At 63.6% G+C, this 17,567-nt stretch overlaps 1 protein-coding gene across 1 annotated transcript; it reads right to left on the reverse strand.

Moving 5' to 3' along the window:
• Nucleotides 1–1,117: 1,117 nt before the first annotated feature.
• On the reverse strand, nucleotides 1,118–16,281 carry SLC6A19 (solute carrier family 6 member 19). The gene is made up of 12 exons (XM_025451353.3): nucleotides 16,002–16,281; nucleotides 10,706–10,846; nucleotides 10,091–10,228; nucleotides 8,828–9,009; nucleotides 8,617–8,727; nucleotides 8,266–8,378; nucleotides 6,782–6,910; nucleotides 6,541–6,697; nucleotides 4,783–4,987; nucleotides 4,527–4,686; nucleotides 3,114–3,276; nucleotides 1,118–2,937 (listed from the first exon to the last, which is right to left on the reverse strand). The coding sequence occupies exons 1-12, from the start codon at nucleotides 16,201–16,203 to the stop codon at nucleotides 2,734–2,736; spliced, it is 1,905 nt and encodes a 634-aa protein (XP_025307138.1). The 5' UTR covers nucleotides 16,204–16,281; the 3' UTR covers nucleotides 1,118–2,733.
• Nucleotides 16,282–17,567: the final 1,286 nt, after the last annotated feature.

Raw genomic sequence — 17,567 nt, forward strand, 5'->3', positions numbered from 1 at the left:
ATGTCTGGAATGTGAGAGAAGCAGAGTCCCCAGTGTGTGACCTTGGGTGGGCCTGCTTCTCTTGGCGTCCTCCAGGGACCTGTCCGGGGTGCCGAGCCCCAGCTGTGCAGGCGCGCTGTGTGTCACCACGCACACAAGAGCGGCAAGGCCGTGTCCTCGTGCTCACGTGGGATGAGTATCCAGGGAGGGGTCTGTGTGGTGTGATGCGCTGTCTTCATTTCTAAGCGACATTTGTTTCTCAGACGTTGAGTGTAAACCTTCTGGCTGGTGGCATATGTCCCTCTTCTGGGGATGTCCATGCACACTGCAGGAGCTGCTCAGTCCTGCATCCCCAGGCCCCCGTGGTGGCCACACCCAGCCCAGGCCCCCGCCAACACCCATTACCTGCAGGGACACAGCTAAGGGAGTAGGGTGGGGGCCTGTGTTCCAGAGGGGCTCCTGGTGGGGCAGGAGGCAGGGGCAGGGGCAGGGGTGGGAAGGGCTTCTTCTTTTCCTCCCAGTACCCACTGGCACCCTCTGGCAGCAGGTGGACAGCAAGAGACCCTTGGCCACAGGGGAGGGTTGGACTCAGCCAGGGCAGGGGATGTGTGCATGTCCCCTCCGCATGGGGTCCTCCTTCGGTGGGTTGGAGCGTGATGGACTGATGAGTGGACTCAGCTTGGGCCACCCAGAGGGCCTCCTGTACCCATTGACGCCCAGGGGATGCTTCCAGGACAGCCTGGGGCCCCGGAGTGAAATTCCGACTTCCCGGGATGGGGTCTTACACGGGCCCAAACACATGGGTCCCAGACACGGGGGCCCTGGTGGACACACCTCCAGTGATTCTTTCTTGGGTGAGACAGGAATGTGACAAACGGAGGGCAGGGGTGCAGCCCCCAGACCAGCAGACCTGACCTCACCAGGGCACACAGCCCAAGTCCAAGGCCCACCCACCACCTGCTTGTCGTGGGGCCTCAGGCCACGCCCAGAGCTCCTTGGACATGGCAACCTCATGTCACGACTTCTGCAGAGGGAACCCCCCTCCCCCCGACCAGAGCAACAGTCCCACACTGCCCTGAGCCACCAGGGCCCTGCTGTTCACGCGTCCTTCTGCATTTAGACAACATTTAGGCCAAGCCTATGAAACAGTGATTTATTTAGACAAGTACACATTACACCCACAAATACAGCAGGCTTGTGAAACAGGTGCTCATGGGGGGACAGAGGGACTGACTGAGCCCCCGGGCCACACACCTCAGGCTCCTCTACACGTGACTGGGAGGGCAACGTGTCCACAGGGTGCCAGTCCTGTTCTGTCTGTGGGGGTGCTTTGGGGAGAGGAGGGCAGAGGCTGTAGTGATGCAGATGGGGGCTCCCGGGCAGGCACACGCCATCATGGCCCTGTGGGGTGCTGGGAGCTCCCTGAGGTCTCTGCAGATCACGTCACCGCAGGATGGAAGGCAGTGGGATGGGGACAGGAAGCCAGGCATCCAAGTAGGGGGGACATTGCTCCAAGACCCACCCTCCACTCAGGTCCTCACCCCTGCCGAGGGGATTCTCAGAAAGTCCAGCTTAACTTAAACTTCCAGATTTTTCCATGGAGAGTGAAGGTGAGGTCATTAAAAAAACCACCCCATGTGCCAAGTGACTTTGGCTGAGATCAGCTGTCAAATCCCAGAAAACAGGCCTTCCCATGATGGGGAGGGAAGAGCAGGTGCCAGCCTTCACTGAGGGGCGCCGAGCTGATGGGCTTCCCTGGCCCTGATGTGCTGGGGACACGTGGCCTGTCCTCCGTGGTGGCTGTGGCCGAGTTACCCTATAACCCATCTTTTCCAGCACTTGGCTAAAAATTCATGCAGTGAATGCCCTGGTGAGAAAACCTGGGTCTGAGTGTTCCCCTATGTGCGCGGCTGGGTGCAATGATTAACCGGCCGGCCTCACTGAGCCAGCGTCCTGCCAAGGCCCGGAGCCCTTCCCCGACGGGCAGGCGGATGGACCCCGGAGGGACCCCGCCAACTGTACCGGAACTCACAGCCCTGGGGCTTGAGAAGAGCGGTCCTCATGGTGGGGTGCCCGTGCCCCGCCTTCCCGTGAGCTACCTGGTCAAGGGTCCATAGCAAGGGGGAGGGGAAGGGCAAGGAGCCTGGTTCTGAGGGGCCGATGGAGCATCAGGCTCCCGTCTCCCATGGGGCGAGCACCTAGGGCGCGGCCTCCCCAGGCACTGCAGCCTCGAGCGCGTGCTTGGAGCGTGTGTGGGTGCGCAGGACCCAAGCAGGGTTGGCCCTGGATGGCAGCACCTGCCCCACCACATTCGTGACCAGGGCCAGTGAGCGGGCACCAGGCCCTGTGTGGCAGGCATGTGTGCACATGTACAGGTGTGCACACATGGACGCATGGCTGTGTATGCACATATACACACATGTATGCACACACATGCCCAGCACATGTATACAATACACACACATATCATAGCCATGCCCACCATGTACTCGTGCACATGTATACACACATACTGAGACATGACACACACACTTGTGCAATGCACACACGTATGTGCTCACATGTTTGCACATAAATCCACCCACATGCACACATATATATGCATACATGTACACACACATGCATACACACCCACACATATATAGACACACATGTATGCATGCACTTTCACAATATATACACCCGTGTGCACATGTGCACACACCCTCACAGACCCTCCCCGACACCAACAGCTGCACCTGCTGGGCCGGCCGCTCAGTACTTCAGGTCCCCGTTGATGGAGGTCGTGGACGGCCCGCTGACCAGTCCCTGTTGGTCCCCTGACCCCTGGCAGCGGTTCCTGATGAGCTTGTAGATGGCAAAGCCGGGGATGACCAGGCAGGGCACCCCAGCCACGATGACCACCACGGCGTATACCCAGCCCGGGTACGGGACCTTCTGGGATTTGGGAAATTCCTCCTGGGGAGAGGGCAGTGGTGGGAGGCCGTGTGTCCAGCCAGCAGGGTCTCCCTGGGGCAGACGCCCCTCCCCCATGGGTCACCTCTTGGCCCCCCAGGGCACAGGACCCCCGCTGCCCCTTCCTTGCAGCCCCTCCCCCACAGCCCATCCCCCCAGCCCACAGCCCCACAACTCACATAGGAGGGGTCCCAGACGCTGTATATCAGCTCCTCTTTGACCTTGACCACGAAGAAGAACAGGAAGATGACCAGCATGAGCAGCGGGCTGACCACTCTCCACATGACTTGCCAGAAGATGTTGGGCTTGTGGCCAATCATAAACTCGATGTCTCTGTTGAACCTGGACACAGCAGGAAGGAAGCCATCACCGGGGGACAGCGACAGGCCTGTGGTCCCATCGAGGCAGGGTGTCCGGCCTGTCCAGCCCAGACACACCATCTGCAGTGCCACAGCCTCTACAAGAACCCCGTTGGTGCACCAGCAGCCACCTCTGGGGGCCTGCGGGCCCTCTGCTGCCCTGAGGGGCCACTGCCCAGGGCTCCAGCCCATAAACTCGCCACATGGGGTTCTGGGTGGGCATCACGCAGAGCTGGGGTCAGTGCTCCTGGGGACGGAGGGCCCCGACCTGGACAGCTCCATCATCTCCTGCCCATCCGGGCCGGACTGTCTCCTGCACCACAGTCCCCTGTCTGTAGAAGTTGGCATGGAGCATGCAGACCATGGCCATGAGCTGCCCAGGACCACAGAGAACCCAGAGGACACTTGTGGGAAGGTACTGACACCCAGGCCTTGTCCGCAGGCTGGACCCAGCAGGGCCAGAGAAGGCCGTGGTGTGCCCTATGCCCAGGACTTGTCCTCCCTGTAGCACGTGGCATGATATCCCCACCAGCGTCTGGCTTCAAACTGTCCCGGGGTGGTCACAGATGGCCGAGCCCTCATTGGGACAGTCACAGGCCCGCATCAGAACTGGTGGCTTGGTGTACAGCAACTGTCTTTCTCCATGTAGCTGGCGTGGCGACAGCTGGTTTGCAAGGGCTCCTTGCTCGCACCGCCCCCAGCTTGCAGTGTGCTGCAGAGACCTGCACTCATGCAGGGAGCTCTTGCGGGTCCGGAGGAGGCATCCCAAGTCAGCGCTCCTCCAAGGGCTGGTGCGTGTTTCACGGTGACAGACGCAGGCAGGAGGTGTCTGAGGCCCTGGGAGCCCAGCCCAGCTCCCAGCGAGAGCCCAGGGGCCAGGTTTCACGTCCACATGGCGCAGCTTTGCTTCTGACACTTGGGTTATGAATGTTTTAAATCACGTGGTCAGACCCAAGGGTCTGTGTTTTCCTTTGTGGTTGCTGTTTCCTCTCCTCCCACCCCCAGATTGCACAGCCCGCAAGTGCTCATCTCTGCAGGGTCTGGAAGCTTCTGGAAGCTGGGGGGAGCGCCGTGTGGATTGCTCTGGCATCTGGTGGGCATCGGTCCGCGGCGCGTCTGCTCCGCCCTCAGCCCCGTTCAGCCCTGCACCACGGTGCACCCGCCTCACCCTGCCCCAGGTGCGGCCCCACTCACCCTGGCGGGAGCCTCCTGCCACCGTGGCCTCCCTCCTACCTGTCAATGCCGTACACGTAGACGACCGCAAACATCTCGCAGAAGGCGATGATGAGCAGGGGGATGGAGCCGGCGTAGCTGTCCAGCAGGGACAGCCAGTACTGGCCAGAGTTCAGCGTGAAGATGAAGGCGATCAGGTAGGTCCCCAGGCAGATGAGGCCTGCGGGTCAGAGAACACGGCCGCTGCCCAGCCAGGCCCTGCGTCCCCACCGTAGCCACACCCGGAGGCGGTCCTCGCGGCCCTGGCCCCACACACCTGTGAGCAGCTCTTTGGGCCACTTTTTAGGGATGATCTTGAGGTCCTGCAGGGGCACGACCACGCCCTCCATGTTCCCAAACATTGACGACAGGCCGAGGCAGAAGAGCATGATGAAGAAGAGAACGGACCACAGCGGCGACACGGGCATCCTGGTGATGGCCTCTGTGAAGACGATGAAGGCCAGCCCCGTGCCCTCCACACCCTGCAGGGTTGCAGGCAGGTGCGTCACAAGGGCACACGTCCCCGAGGGCCCGCTCCTTCCCCACCCCTCACTGGGCGCCACCCCCTCCCCCGCCGAACCCCGACCCTGCAAGGACAGCGCCGAGCTGAGCCATTTGAGGAAATAACCAGAATTCTCTGTTAGGCTCGACTGTATTTTTAAAAGCTGAACTGGTTTGACAGCCAGGAAGTGGATCTCACTGTTGGGGGGCAGTCGGAGCCCCAAGCTGCCCAGACAGACATGCAACAGACAGGGACATCGTCTGCTCGCTGACGGCTGGGCTCGGAGCTCAGGGTGACCCCAGCGAGGCCTGAGCCAGTGCCCGGAGTGGAGGCCCCGGACCTGAGCCCAGTGGGCCCGCCAGAGCGGCCGCGGGGGGATGTGTGCTCCCACGGGCTGGCAGCTACAGAGGCACCAGGTGGGCAGGGTCGGCGGGGCCTCGGCTGTAGCCCCTCCCTTCCACTGTTCCCGCCACTGGGCTGAGGGGCTAAGTCAGGGCGCCCAGGCCCAGCGCTCCCTGTGGGGCATCAGCCCCAGTCCCGGGGACCCCCTCAGAAGTCAGGGATCCCAAAGCAACGTCACAGCATTTACAGGAGTTTGCGGGGAGATGGGCTCTGCCTTCTGCACACAAACGCCTCCCGGGGGGGCAGTGAGAGAGCAAGGAATTTAAGAGGAGGCTGTCGTGAACGGCAGCAGTGCATCGGCGCGTCCACACAGAGGAGCTGCACATGCCCACGTGGACGGAGGAGGAGCGAGAGGGGCACCTTGTGGTGACCAGGCGGGGCCGGCCAACCCAGGGACACAAACTCTCCATTTGCTGGTGGCAGAAGCGCCTGCCTGGTGGCCTGGGACATGCCCTGCGTGCCTGACCCTCCGTTAGCTCGCTTCCAGAAGAGCAGGAATTCTGGGGCCACCCTGCCCCTTGTCCTGCGCTGCACCATGGGGGACAGACTGGGCAAGGGGACCCTCTGGTGCCCCTGCTCTGTTGGCGGGGCTCGCTCTCTGCACACCTCACTCCTGCGGGGCCAGGTACCACATGTCCTTGGGCCACCGTGCCCGGCCCTGAAAACGTGCAACTTGTCCTCTCCAAATATTGCATGGCTCCAAATAAGAAAAGTGCAAGATGAACATTAGTAGATGTCGGCCGTAAATCTTAACAGGAGGCAACATCTCTGATCGTGACACTTGGCATTCAGAAATGTCCGTGCAACAGAGGACGATTTGCAGCTACATGGTGACCTGCACCATGGCAGCTGAGAAATGTCTGCCAGCCTGACATAATGCGTGCCAGCATGGCGACACGAGGTTGAGGGCATGGCTCTGATGACTTGGGGGAGTTACAGCAAACATGGACGTGGGGGCGTTTGCATGCGTTTGACACGAGGCTCTGCAGCGCCTGGAACCCCCAGTGGGCACAGAGGGGCCAGGCCCATCAGAACTCAGCTTGCAGGGAAGCTTGGGGCCCACCCAGTGGAGTCCTTCACCCCTCCCCCCGCCTACTCCTGAATCACAAGAGCGCCACCCAAAGGACCGACCTCTGAGAGGAACGTGTTAATGTCGCAGGTCTGGAAGCTCAGCTTTGCAAAGGCCTCGGGGTAGGTGTTGTTGTACCAACGCTGCACCTCTGCGAAGTTCTCCTGTGTCACGTTGCCCTCAGGCAGGTCAAACCCATTGATGAGCGTCAGGATGTTCCTGGGAAGACAGGGGGGCTGGCTGCAGGCCTGGTGGACTCGCCGGAGGTGACATGCAAGCTCCCAAGGCAGGCAGGCCACCTACATGCTGAAGCAGTCGTCGAAGCGCTCGGTGGCACGGAAGCCGATGATGGAGTAGACCACGGTGGCCGCGTACACTGACGTGAAGCCGTTGATGATGGACACGATCAACGAGTCCATCTCACAGTTATTGCTGCCGCGAGAGTGGCATCCAGTCACCGCTGGCCAGGGCCGCCCACCGGGCCCAAGTCAGCACCCTGCGAGGCCAGGCACGGGGCACCCCTGCGAGGCCGGGCACGGGGCTCCAGCGGCTCAGCCAGGAGGTCACAGCCATGGGGGATGCAGCAGGCCCACGGCCCGCCCCGCTCCGCCCTTCCCATCACTTCCCCAGGCCCCTGCTGTGCTGGCCCTGGAGACCCTGAGTCCAGCCCCCGCTCCCCCGGGCGTGAGGCTTCGAGGAGGCAGGCCAAGTCAGGACCCCCCATCTCCACCTGGACCTCCACCTCCACCCACCCCGCCACCCTGCCCGCTGAGGCCAACATCCCCTTTCCTGATGCTTCCGGTGGCTGGCATGAGAAAGTGGGAGGACAACAGGTGTTGGCAGGGGTGTGGAGGGAATGGGCCTGCTGCAGGGCTGGGGGGACATGAAATGGGGTGGCTTCTGTGGAAAGTGCCTCCTCAAGCCCCTAACCCCATAGCAGCCCTGCCCCGTCACCCGGGCGCAGGGAAGGCAGGTCCGCACCAGAGCTCGGACACTAATGTTCATGGCGACGTGTGCGCAGAATGTGGAAACAGCTCACATGTCTGTCATGGAAGGACGCGGTGCGGCCCGTCCACACCCAGATATTGCTCGGCCCGTCACAAGCTGCGGCAGGGTGGGGGCGAGGGATCCCGTGGGACGGCGGTGTGGGCTGGGCCCAGAGCTGGCGCCAGCCCCCCGGGCAGGCAGCAGCACCACCAGCTGGCGTGCACTCAGCAGGCAGTGGCCACAGGTGGAAGCACCTGCCTCCAGGTCCATCCTGGGCTGCCTCCCGTCCCTGCTCCCCCCAGCACCACGGCCAGAGGATGAGCCCCCATCTGGCCCTGCACCCTCCACGTCTGCTCACACGGCTCATTTGTCTCTCTGCTGGACCACAGTCCTGGTGCATTGGGTGGGAAACGAGGAGGCACCCCCTTAACGCTTGTGGAGATGAAATGCTGCCAACTCTATGCGCGGAGGCCCTGGCCCCTTCCATGTGGGTGTCGGTTGGGGGGGGCCGACAGGGCCGGTACTTCTGGGGTCCTGGGTGCCGGGGTGCCACGGGGGGTGGGAGGGGTGGGGGGTGAGCAGCAGGGCTCACTCTCGCTGGGGTGGAGGTGCCCGGGACAGGCCAGGTTGTAAATGGGTCTCCCTGGGGGTGGGAGGCTCGTGAAAGCCCCCCCGAAGCATCACCCCACCTCTTTGCGCCCATTAGCAGGGCCACCCATCATCCATCCACCCCTCGTGCCTTCCCATCATCCATCCACCCCTCGCGGTAGGGAGGCTGAGGCACGTGGCGCCACACTCACTGCACGGAGTTGTAGCTGGAGAAGGAGATGAGGCCCCCGAAGGCCAGTGAGAAGGAGTAGAAGACCTGGGCCCCTGCGTCCAGCCAGGTGACCGGGTTGGCCAACTCCGTGACCTGCAGCCAGACAGAGACCTCAGCAGCGCTGTCTAGGACGGGGGTGGGGGGGGTGGGGGGGGACACACAGCCTGGTGACGGCCGCTGACGCATGTCCTGGTGTTGGCCACCCTCTGTGCACATGGCCACAGTCCAGCCAGCAGGTCGGGTGCGCAGACTCCCAGGGGCCCAGGGCTGGCCGTCCCCTACCTGGCCTCCCCCGTGCCCTCCCACCCCGGGGCGACCTCGGGAGACTCACGTTGGGCGTGAAGAGGAACACGATGCCATTGGTGGCTCCCTTCAGCGTCAGGCCCCGGATGAGGAAGATGGTTAGGACGATGTAGGGCAGCGTCGAGGTGATGTACACGGCCTGTGGACACAGCGGGTGTGGGACCAGGGGCAGGCGGGGTCGTGCCCCTCACAGCTGGCTGAGGGCCCGGCGGCCCGGGTACTGCCACCCCCGCCAGCACCTTCCCGGTGGTCTCAATGCCGCGAATGGTGCACACGTAGAGGACGCTCCAGGCACAGGTGAGACAGAGCAGGATCCACCACTGTATAGAGCCGGAGTCGCTGATGGAGGTTGAGATGTTGAGGGTCTCCCGGTACCAGAAGTAGTCCACGGAGGAGCTGCGGGCACACTCGTCCACGTAGCCTGCAGGTGGGCATCCGCACACGTCAGATTGGGTCGCACAGTGAGCAAGGTGGGGGAACGAGAGCCCGGGGCCCAAGCCACAGGACACACGGGCTGTGCTTTTGACACGTCGACAACAGGGATGTGGTGCACGTACATGTGTGTGCACACACATGCTCGTGCACAGCTGCACCTGTGCACACACACATGCACATAAGCATGCCCACACACGGTGCACATGCACATGAATATGAGTGTACCTGCACACAAACATGACTCAAGTGCACATGCATACCCACACACTGTGTACAGGTGGGGCATGCACCCCAGGCCTCGACTGCCTGCCTTCTTCCTCTTGCCCCTGCCACAGTTCTCACAAGGGACCCCAGACTTAGCGGGGGCCCACTCCCACCCCCAGGAATGGTGTTCAACCTCCCGTGTCCTCCTCATGTGGGCCCTGGGGCCCTGGGAGCCCTTCCAGGCAGCCTGACACCCTGCCAAGGGGAAGCAGTCTAGTCCTGACAGGCCCCCATGCCGTCCTCAGAGAGGGGGTGGTGCCCCGAATGGTCCCCAAGGGCAGAGGGCTCTGTCCCCTGCTGACCTCGAGGGGCCCATGTGGCCGGCCCTGACGCCGGCACCTCTGGGGGGATCCTGCAGCAAACCACACTGGCCACTCTGCTGTTGGACCGTCACCGACACCACATCCACTCCCTGATGCCCAGCCAAGCAGAGGGTGAGGAAGGCAGGGGGTGCGCGGGGAGCAGGATGCTGCCCCAGAGGGTCAGGAGCAGCTCCCCAGAAGCCCTGCACAGGACCTGGAGGCCCAGCGGGTGGGGCCCCCTCCCCTTCCCCTCCCTCTCCGGCCGTCAGTAGCACCGGGCGGCCACCGTCCTGGGAGGGAAGCCAGCATCTCTAAGGGCTTTCCGCCCTCACTGTGACTGCTTTTAATGCCCTGTTGTCTCATCTGTGCTGTTTTCTCCAAACCCGAGCTACCGTCATCCGGAATTTGGAAAATCAGAGGGCAGCTATTTGTGGACAGTCAGCCCGCACAGCCCGTGTGGATCCCTAGCCCCCCCGGCCCCCGGCCGCGCCAAGGCCTCACCTGTCCGGTTGGCATTGAGCGGGCACTCACTCCAGGGCAGAGGGTCCTCAAAGGAGTTGAAGAAATACCACATGACCCAGGCGATGATGGTGTTGTAGTAGAGGCCCACCATGAAGGACACAAACATGGAGGCGATGCCTGGGGGAGCCAGACCGTCACTGCTCAGGACTGGGGGACACTGCTGAGGCGAGGGGTCAGCTCTGGGGTGAGGGGGTCAGTGCGGGGGAAGGGTCAGCTCTGGGGTGAGGGGGTCAGTGCGGGGGAGGGATCAACACTGGGAAGGAACCTCAGTGGTCAGTGCCCCTCCTGGTCTGTCTGGAGCAGGGGTCCTGCTCTCCCCGTGTGTCTATGCCCTCCCATCCACCGGGCACCTGGGACTCAGGACCACCTCTGCTGCCCTGCAGGTCCCTGGTGGCTGGCAGTGACCGGGCCTGGACCAGCGGCCTATGGTCCCTGAGATCCTAAGAAAGGGCTCGCACAGGCCTGGGGGGTAGAGCCCTGGGCCCCACCCCTGGCTGAACTCAGGCAGAGAGAACAGAGAAGGAAGGAGGGGGCGCTTGCTGGCTGCCCTGGCAACCCTGGCAACCCAGGCTCCCGCCAGGTTAGGACACGCACCTACACCCTTCAGGGCCGGGTGGATGGAGCTCCAGACGCCCACGCTCCCCTTCCGCAGCCTCTGCCCGATGGCGAACTCCAGGTGCAGCAGGGGGATGCCCTCCACGACCAGCAGGATGAGGAACGGAATCATAAAGGCCCCTGCGTGGGAAGATGGCAGTTGTGTGGACAGGGGACAGCACCCGGGAGGGCAAAAGCCACCTCTGGGGACACAGGTGTTTGTCGAAACACTCGCAGAAAGGTGGCACCAGCTGTGCTGACCTCACCACGGAGGAGGCCAGCGCCCTGATGGCTACAGGCACCATTTCACATGGAGCTGCCCTGCACCGAGCCCCAACGGTGGCATCCGTGTGTCGTGCACAGCAGCTCTTGGGAATTAGCGGAGGTGTCCCTGTGCCGGGCGGAGTACAGGGGGCAGGACGGCCTCCATTCGGAGGTCTGGAAGGGTCATAGGGGAGGGGTCACGGGAGCCCGGGGTCCAGAGGCCGTCCAGGTCGTGCACCAGGGTCTGTCCACCTGAGCCTTGGGAAGCCAGCTAGGACGCACTGAGAAGGACCTCTCATGGCCCTGGCCAGGGGCCGTGAGCACACGACAGGATGTGGGGACCGCCCCCGGGGCCGTGGGACAGGCTTCACCATCAGCGCGGGGTCACCAGGACCCTGGTGGTATCACGGGCCCTCCTGGCTTCAGGGCCACCAGGAAACCAAGGAGGCTCTCCGGGCGCGGCCGTGCAGCACAGTGCCGAGCGTGACCCCGCAGAGGTTCCAGGAGGCTGGGAGCGCGGGGCCAGGATGCAGCCCTGCTGCCGAGACCTGACACGCTTACTGCCTCAGGACCGACGGGTGGATCTGGGTGCCCATGTGCTGGCCGTGGGCGCTGGCTCCCTGGACCCCCGTGGGCCGAGACCACTGACCTGGGATGCTTTCTCGCCGGGTGCTCCTCGGGCCCTGCTGATGGGGGTGAGGGCCAGCGGTGAGCCTGCGGGGTGCCAGTACCTGCCCTTCTGCCCACTGCTCCTCACCCTGCTGGGCCAGGGGTCTGCCCACAAGGGCCACACAGCCCAGCCCAGCCCACTCTGAACCCCATTCCCTGCCCCTGGGCCCTTTCTCCCCCTGTTCTCCCAGCCCCTGGCCCGGAGCCACACCGTCTCCTCCTCCTTCACTTCCACCCCGTCCCTCCCACGCCCACACCTCCACGGGCGACCATCATGTCCGTGTGTGCCGCTCTTCGGATCAGGGGGGCTCAGACCCTGGTCTAGAGGTCGGGGTGGGGATCAGGAGGGGGCGCTGCAGGTGCAGGTGTGTGCATGTGTCCAGGCACAGGGGTCTGAGTGTCCGTGTGTACATGTGCATGGGTACGTGTGCCTGTACGGGTATGTCTGTGCGAGCATCCCTGGGTGTGTGACTATGTGTGTGTGTGTGTGAGCATGAGAACAAAAGCCCTCTCTTTTCCGTCCCTCCATGTGTCCTCCTGCCTCTCTGTCTGTGGGGTTTTCCAGGGATAGGCTCTGGAGGCTGGGGTCAGTGTTCAGGAATGCACAGGGTGTGGTGTGAGGGGGTGTGAAGCTGGAGTGACCGTGACAGGAGAGCAAGCTCGGGTACCAGGGAAGAAAGAGCCACCAGCCAGAGTCTCTGGGGGTGGGGGTGCAGCCCGGGCCCCTCCATCCCACCGGCACCTGCTCACTGAGTCACCGTGTCAGCGAGGAATGTGGAAGTGAGAAAAGACTTGCCTCCCTAATCTCCTTCAGGGCTGGATTTGAAAACTTTTGAGCAAAACCACCAAGAAAACAAGTCCATTCTGGCACAGACTTTGCAAACATCCTTCAATTGCATCCCCTTTCCTCGTGATACCAGGCTCCGTCTCCAGCAGGAGACTCCTCTTCATGCTCTGAAACCCCACCTGGGCAGCCCCTCTTTGGGGAAGCGTCTGCACTGCCTGTGCTCCTGGCACCCTGGCTCACATGAGCTCCTCCGCGCCACCAGGCCAGCGGGTCCCTGTGCGTCAGGCTCGGCCTCAGGGAGCAGCGGTGCCATGAGGGCCTCACAGGAACCAGGACAACCCCCAGAGTGAGTCCCAGCCGTGGGGGCGGGTGGGTCCACCCAAGCCAACGGGACCTCGGCCCCTTGTCCTTCCCAGGGAGGAGCGTGTTCTCAAGCAACACCAAGTGCTCTTTGCAGATCAAGGCCCAGGAACGCCCGACTTTCTTTCTAAAACCCGGAGACTCCCTCCCACGGGTAGAGGTACAGGAAGCGGGGAAGGAGGAAGGAGCGTGGCCAGCAGGTACCGTGGCGCCTGGATGTGGTTCCAAAGGTCCCAGGAGACGGGCCTCCCGCGACTGCCCAGGCGCCGGCACCGGTGCACACCCAGGCAGAAGGGGGGCGGGAGGGGAGGACGGCGCCCGCGGGACACAGGCCCGGAGGCCCGCGACGGTCCCGTTCTCTCTGAGGAGCTGGGAAGCAGGGCAGGGTGCACAGGCCTTCTGCCCGCAAAGCGGGTTCCCGGCCAGACAAGTATCCGCGAGGCTCCGCAGACTCCCGGGAGCCCTAACTGTGTTAATAGGGGGCGGGCGTATCACAAAGCCTCGGTGGGCTGCGCGGGCGGGTTGGGTTTTGGGTTGCTGGATCTGGAACTGGTCCCTGGGCTTGCGTGTGGGACAAGGAGCACACGTGCTGTGGGGCCGGCCTCCCGGGGCACATGCCACCTTCCCCAGATGCCCGCTGCTGGGCCTGGTCCCTCCACAGCCCCTTTCCTCAGTTCCCTAAAAGCAGGTGAGGACGACTGCCCACCCCCCAGCCCAGGGCCTTCCCACCTCCTGCCTGCCGTCCAGACCAGACAGGACAGTGGTGAGACTCCCACGCCAAGGAGAAGTCGCCCAGATGCTGCAGAGCCATCTTGTATATGGACAAACTGCCCCCGCTGGGCCTGGGCCACCCGCTGTCCTCCCTTCAAGCTGCTTCTCTGGTCTGAGGGGTCCCAGTCCGCACACGGAGGGCCCCACCGTGCCGGCAGGGGTGGCCAGAGGAGACACCCAGGGGCAGGGACGGCTTGTCCGGGGTCTGGAGGTCATGACCCCAGGAGTGGAGCCACCTGGGACCCACGTTCCTGAGGGCCCTCCTTGTCAGGGGCCTGCACCCTCGACCCACACCCAGGCCCCTTTGAGGCCTGGAAGGCTCTGCCCACATGACCCTTGCCACCTCTTCCCCAACCCTGGGGCATACCCAGCCCACAGGCACACCCGTCAGCAGGGGAGACAGGGATCCCACACACAGGCCTGTGCAGCAGCAAGGATGGGGCCTCAGGGGCGGGGGGTGTGTGCCTGGAGCTCATTGCCCATTGGCTGTCATACTTAAGGCTGCAAGTGTGTAGATCTGTGGCAGGCCGGCCACCCGGAGCCTGCCCTCTGCAAGGGGGTGGGGACCCAGACACGGCCCCAGGGAGCCAGTGCGGAGCCACCATGGCCAAGGCATGGAAGGACAATGTTATCTGAGCTCACAGGGAAGAACCTCCCAAAGCGAAGTGGCCGGGAGATGCGCCCAGAAAGCCTGTGGCCAGGTGGTGGGAGTTTGGGAGAAGGGATGGGGCAAATCCTAACGCCAGCTTGGGGTCCTCTGGTTCACCTGTCCCCGCCCATCATCCCCTGCCTAGGACCACACCCTAGGTTTCCTTCCAAATCAGAAGGACCTCCTGCGTCCCTTCCCTATTCCCACCCTATTCCCACTGCCATCCCCTCCCCTCCCCTCCCATTCCTCCCAGGAACTCTCAGGCTCTGCTGACAGGGTGGAGCCTCCCGGCAGAGACGCAGCTGTCCTCTCGAGGACAGTCCCATCAGTCCACAGTGTCTGGGGGCAAGGTTCCCCCACTGCCTCCTTGGATTCGTAGCGAGTGTGGCTGCACCTGAAAGCCCCCATTCCTCACGGTGAGTTCTGTGAGGGGCCCCATGGCCTCTGGTCTAGGGTTTACCTGGCCAACTGCCCTGGTCAGTAGCACTGAAGACTTTAAAGTCCCTCTCAGCATGGTCCTGGGCAATCCTGGGGGCTCCACTGGTGCCTCTTGCCCTCCGCTCAGGGGACCAGCATCTGCTCTCCACCCACCAAGTGGGTCCATCCCTAGTGGCCCCTGGGGCCATGCAGAGCACCAGGATGCCAACGCAGGGGTGCAGCTGGCCCCTAGCCCAGCCAGCAGGCTTTGCCCACCCCTGGGGTAGAGAGCATGTCTGCCCTGGGCAGAGCTCCCAGTTGGAACTGAGCAGGGGTAGAGGGGGCAGGGAGAGGCTGGGACCCTCCCCTAGGACTACAGAAGGAAGGGGCGGCTGAGGGCAGACTCATGGACATCAGGGGCTCCAGTGCTGGAGACCCTCCTCCACCCCACGCCCCCCAGCTTCCAGGAACGCAGGTGGGACCAGGGGCTTGCAAGGCCCTGCTTCCCAGACTGGGGAGATCAAGCCCTGGGAAATTCAGGACTGGCAACTTGACCCAGAAACAAGCGTTTCTGCTTTTCCTTGAGGACACTTTTATACCACGAAGCCCAGGTGAGGCTGCAGGTCCCTCGGACTCAGAAGGAGAATGAGCCCTTGTCACTCACATCCCTGGAGTGCCTGCCCCTCTGCAGAGCCCACCCTGCTCCAGGTGGCCGCACCCCTCCCCTCCGGGACACGTGGGGGGCTCCATCCCCGTAGCCCATGGGCACTGGGAGGGTGAGTGGGGGGACGAGGCCACTGGGCAGAGACCCAGCAGCACTGGGGGACCTGCAGACGGGGACGGGGGCTCGACCTGTGGAAGAGGGGAGACCCTTGGGTTGGGCGTGAGGCCCTTGGAGGCCTCTGGAGGGGGCAGGGTGGGCTGAGGCCAGGGCGCCCTTCTGTGGGTCGCCCGCTGCTATGCAGCCCCTTCCTCTGACCACACAGGAATGCGGTGCCCGCCTCTGGGCTTAGGACCTGGCTGAAGCACAGGGAGGGCCTCGTGGTGGACCTGAGGAGGGCTGGGCTCACGGTCTCTGCCACGGCTCCATCCAGAGGAGTGGCCGGCTCTTCTCGGACCCCCACACCCGAGCGGGCTCCCCAACGCTTGGACACTTGGATGCGGGTGTCAGGGCAGCACACATCTGTCCCCACACGCCACAAGCAGGAGCAGTGCCGTGTAGGGGCCTGAACTACATCCAGCCCTGCCCCCGGTGCAGACGTGGAGGCTTGGGGTGCTCCGAGGGAAGGCACCAACATGTGCACCAGGAGTGATGGGGCCCTGGGGGGGGGGGGTCTTGCGCACCCAAGCCCCAGCCTGCCTTCCACGCCGCAGCCTACCTCCACCATGGCTCTGGCACAGGTAGGGGAAGCGCCACACGTTGCCCAGGCCCACGCAGAAGCCCACGCAGGTGAGCATGTACTGAGCCTTGTTGTCCCACTTGGGCCGGGAGCTGGCCTCTTCCTTCTCGATGTTTTCTAGCTGGTCCAGGGATGGGATCCGGTCCTCCAGGCCGGGATTGGGCAGCACGAGCCTCACCATGGTGGTCGCCAGGCAGGTCCCTCACAGCAGAGGCAGGCCAGGAACCAGAGGGTGAGTGACCACGGGCCCAGAGCCCCAGCACTTTATAGGGAACCTTTGGCACCTTGCCCCAGGCACCTGGCGTCAGCAGATCTGGAGGCGAGTCCGCCCCAACTGTTAATGCCTTATCTGCAGAGGCGCCGCAGACCCTCAGAGGCTGCTCCGCAGGCGCTGGCCAGCCCCTCCCGCTGAGCAAACGCCATGTCGGCCAGCTCCCACCCCCGAGGGTGCTCCCAGGCCAGACCCCCCACCCCTGCTCTGATAGCCCTGCCCTGCTCTGCAGGACACTGCTCCTCCCTAGACCCTTGGATGCTCAGCTCACTGTCCCCCCTCCCAGCACATGGGGCCCAGGAGCAGCCCCGACCCCAGTCCCAGGTGGGGGCTGATAGCCCACTGCCCCCCTCACGCCAGCCCTGGAGCTGCCTGGACCCCGCCTGGCCCACGCTATAGGCTCTAAATAGCCCCCCAGAGCGGCTTGAGTCTCGTCAGAGCTCCTTCAGGTGTGGGACCTCTAGGCTGGGCCCATGAGACCCAGAATGGCCTCCAGGGCACATGAGCCCATGGCTGTTCCCTGTTTCCAGAGGCGTCGTCTGAGCCGGGTGGTGGGTCAGCAATGGGAGTCAGGGTCCCTGCCCCCCAGGACTGAATGGTCAGGCAGGGGACACAGGGAAACCAACAGCACGTGCAGAGAGCAAGGTTGCCCCACTTGCTGCCCTTGGGGCTGAGGAGGGTGGGGGGCAGGACGGGACGGCAGCGGGGAGACTGGAAGAGAACCCCACCCGGGGTTCATGTCTGAGCAGACGGAAGGCAGAGCAGGGACTTTGGGGCAGTGTGCATGCAGGGAGGGGTCTATGTCTGTCCCTGCTCTGCACCCCTGCCCCGCGGTCCTGAGCCTGCCGGTCCTGCCCCCACTGGCTGCCTTTCCTCTAGTCAGTGGCAGAGCCTCTGAATCCCCGCCTGGGGACTTTCCCTGGGTGACGCCATTCGCCGCCTTCCTCTGGCCTTCAGGGTCAGCTGTGCACAGAGCCCTCCCCGACGGGCTGCTCGCTGACCTCCCTGCCCACCTGTCCTGCCCCCGGGACGGGCTCTGTCATTGTGACTCCTTATCTGTCTTCCTGGGGACCTGTGCTCTGGACAATAATGTCCCCAAGGCCAGCACGGTCTGTCCTGACCCCGACCCCACCCCATGAGATGAGAATGGTTCACACTGACCTTCGCGGAACAATCCAGGGAGGGCGGGGAGGGTCACTCAGGAGCCGACCTTTGCTCCTAAGACAGGGGAGCTGGGGAAGGGTGGGGGCCGGAAGGGATAGATCCGGTTAGAA

Source organism: Canis lupus, chromosome 34 (genome assembly GCF_003254725.2).
Source record: "Canis lupus dingo isolate Sandy chromosome 34, ASM325472v2, whole genome shotgun sequence".
Taxonomy (NCBI): domain Eukaryota; kingdom Metazoa; phylum Chordata; class Mammalia; order Carnivora; family Canidae; genus Canis; species Canis lupus.

Excerpts from the sequence above, each read along its gene's own strand:
- SLC6A19 (XM_025451353.3), bottom strand. The coding sequence starts at position 16,203 with ATGGTGAGGCTCGTGCTGCCCAATCCCGGCCTGGAGGACCGGATCCCA. Across the intron at positions 6,911-8,265 it reads TCCAGCTACAACTCCGTGCA|CAATAACTGTGAGATGGACT; the intron begins GTGAGTGTGGCG and ends CTCTCGCGGCAG. Across the intron at positions 4,988-6,540 it reads TTAACACGTTCCTCTCAGAG|GGTGTGGAGGGCACGGGGCT; the intron begins GTCGGTCCTTTG and ends GCAACCCTGCAG.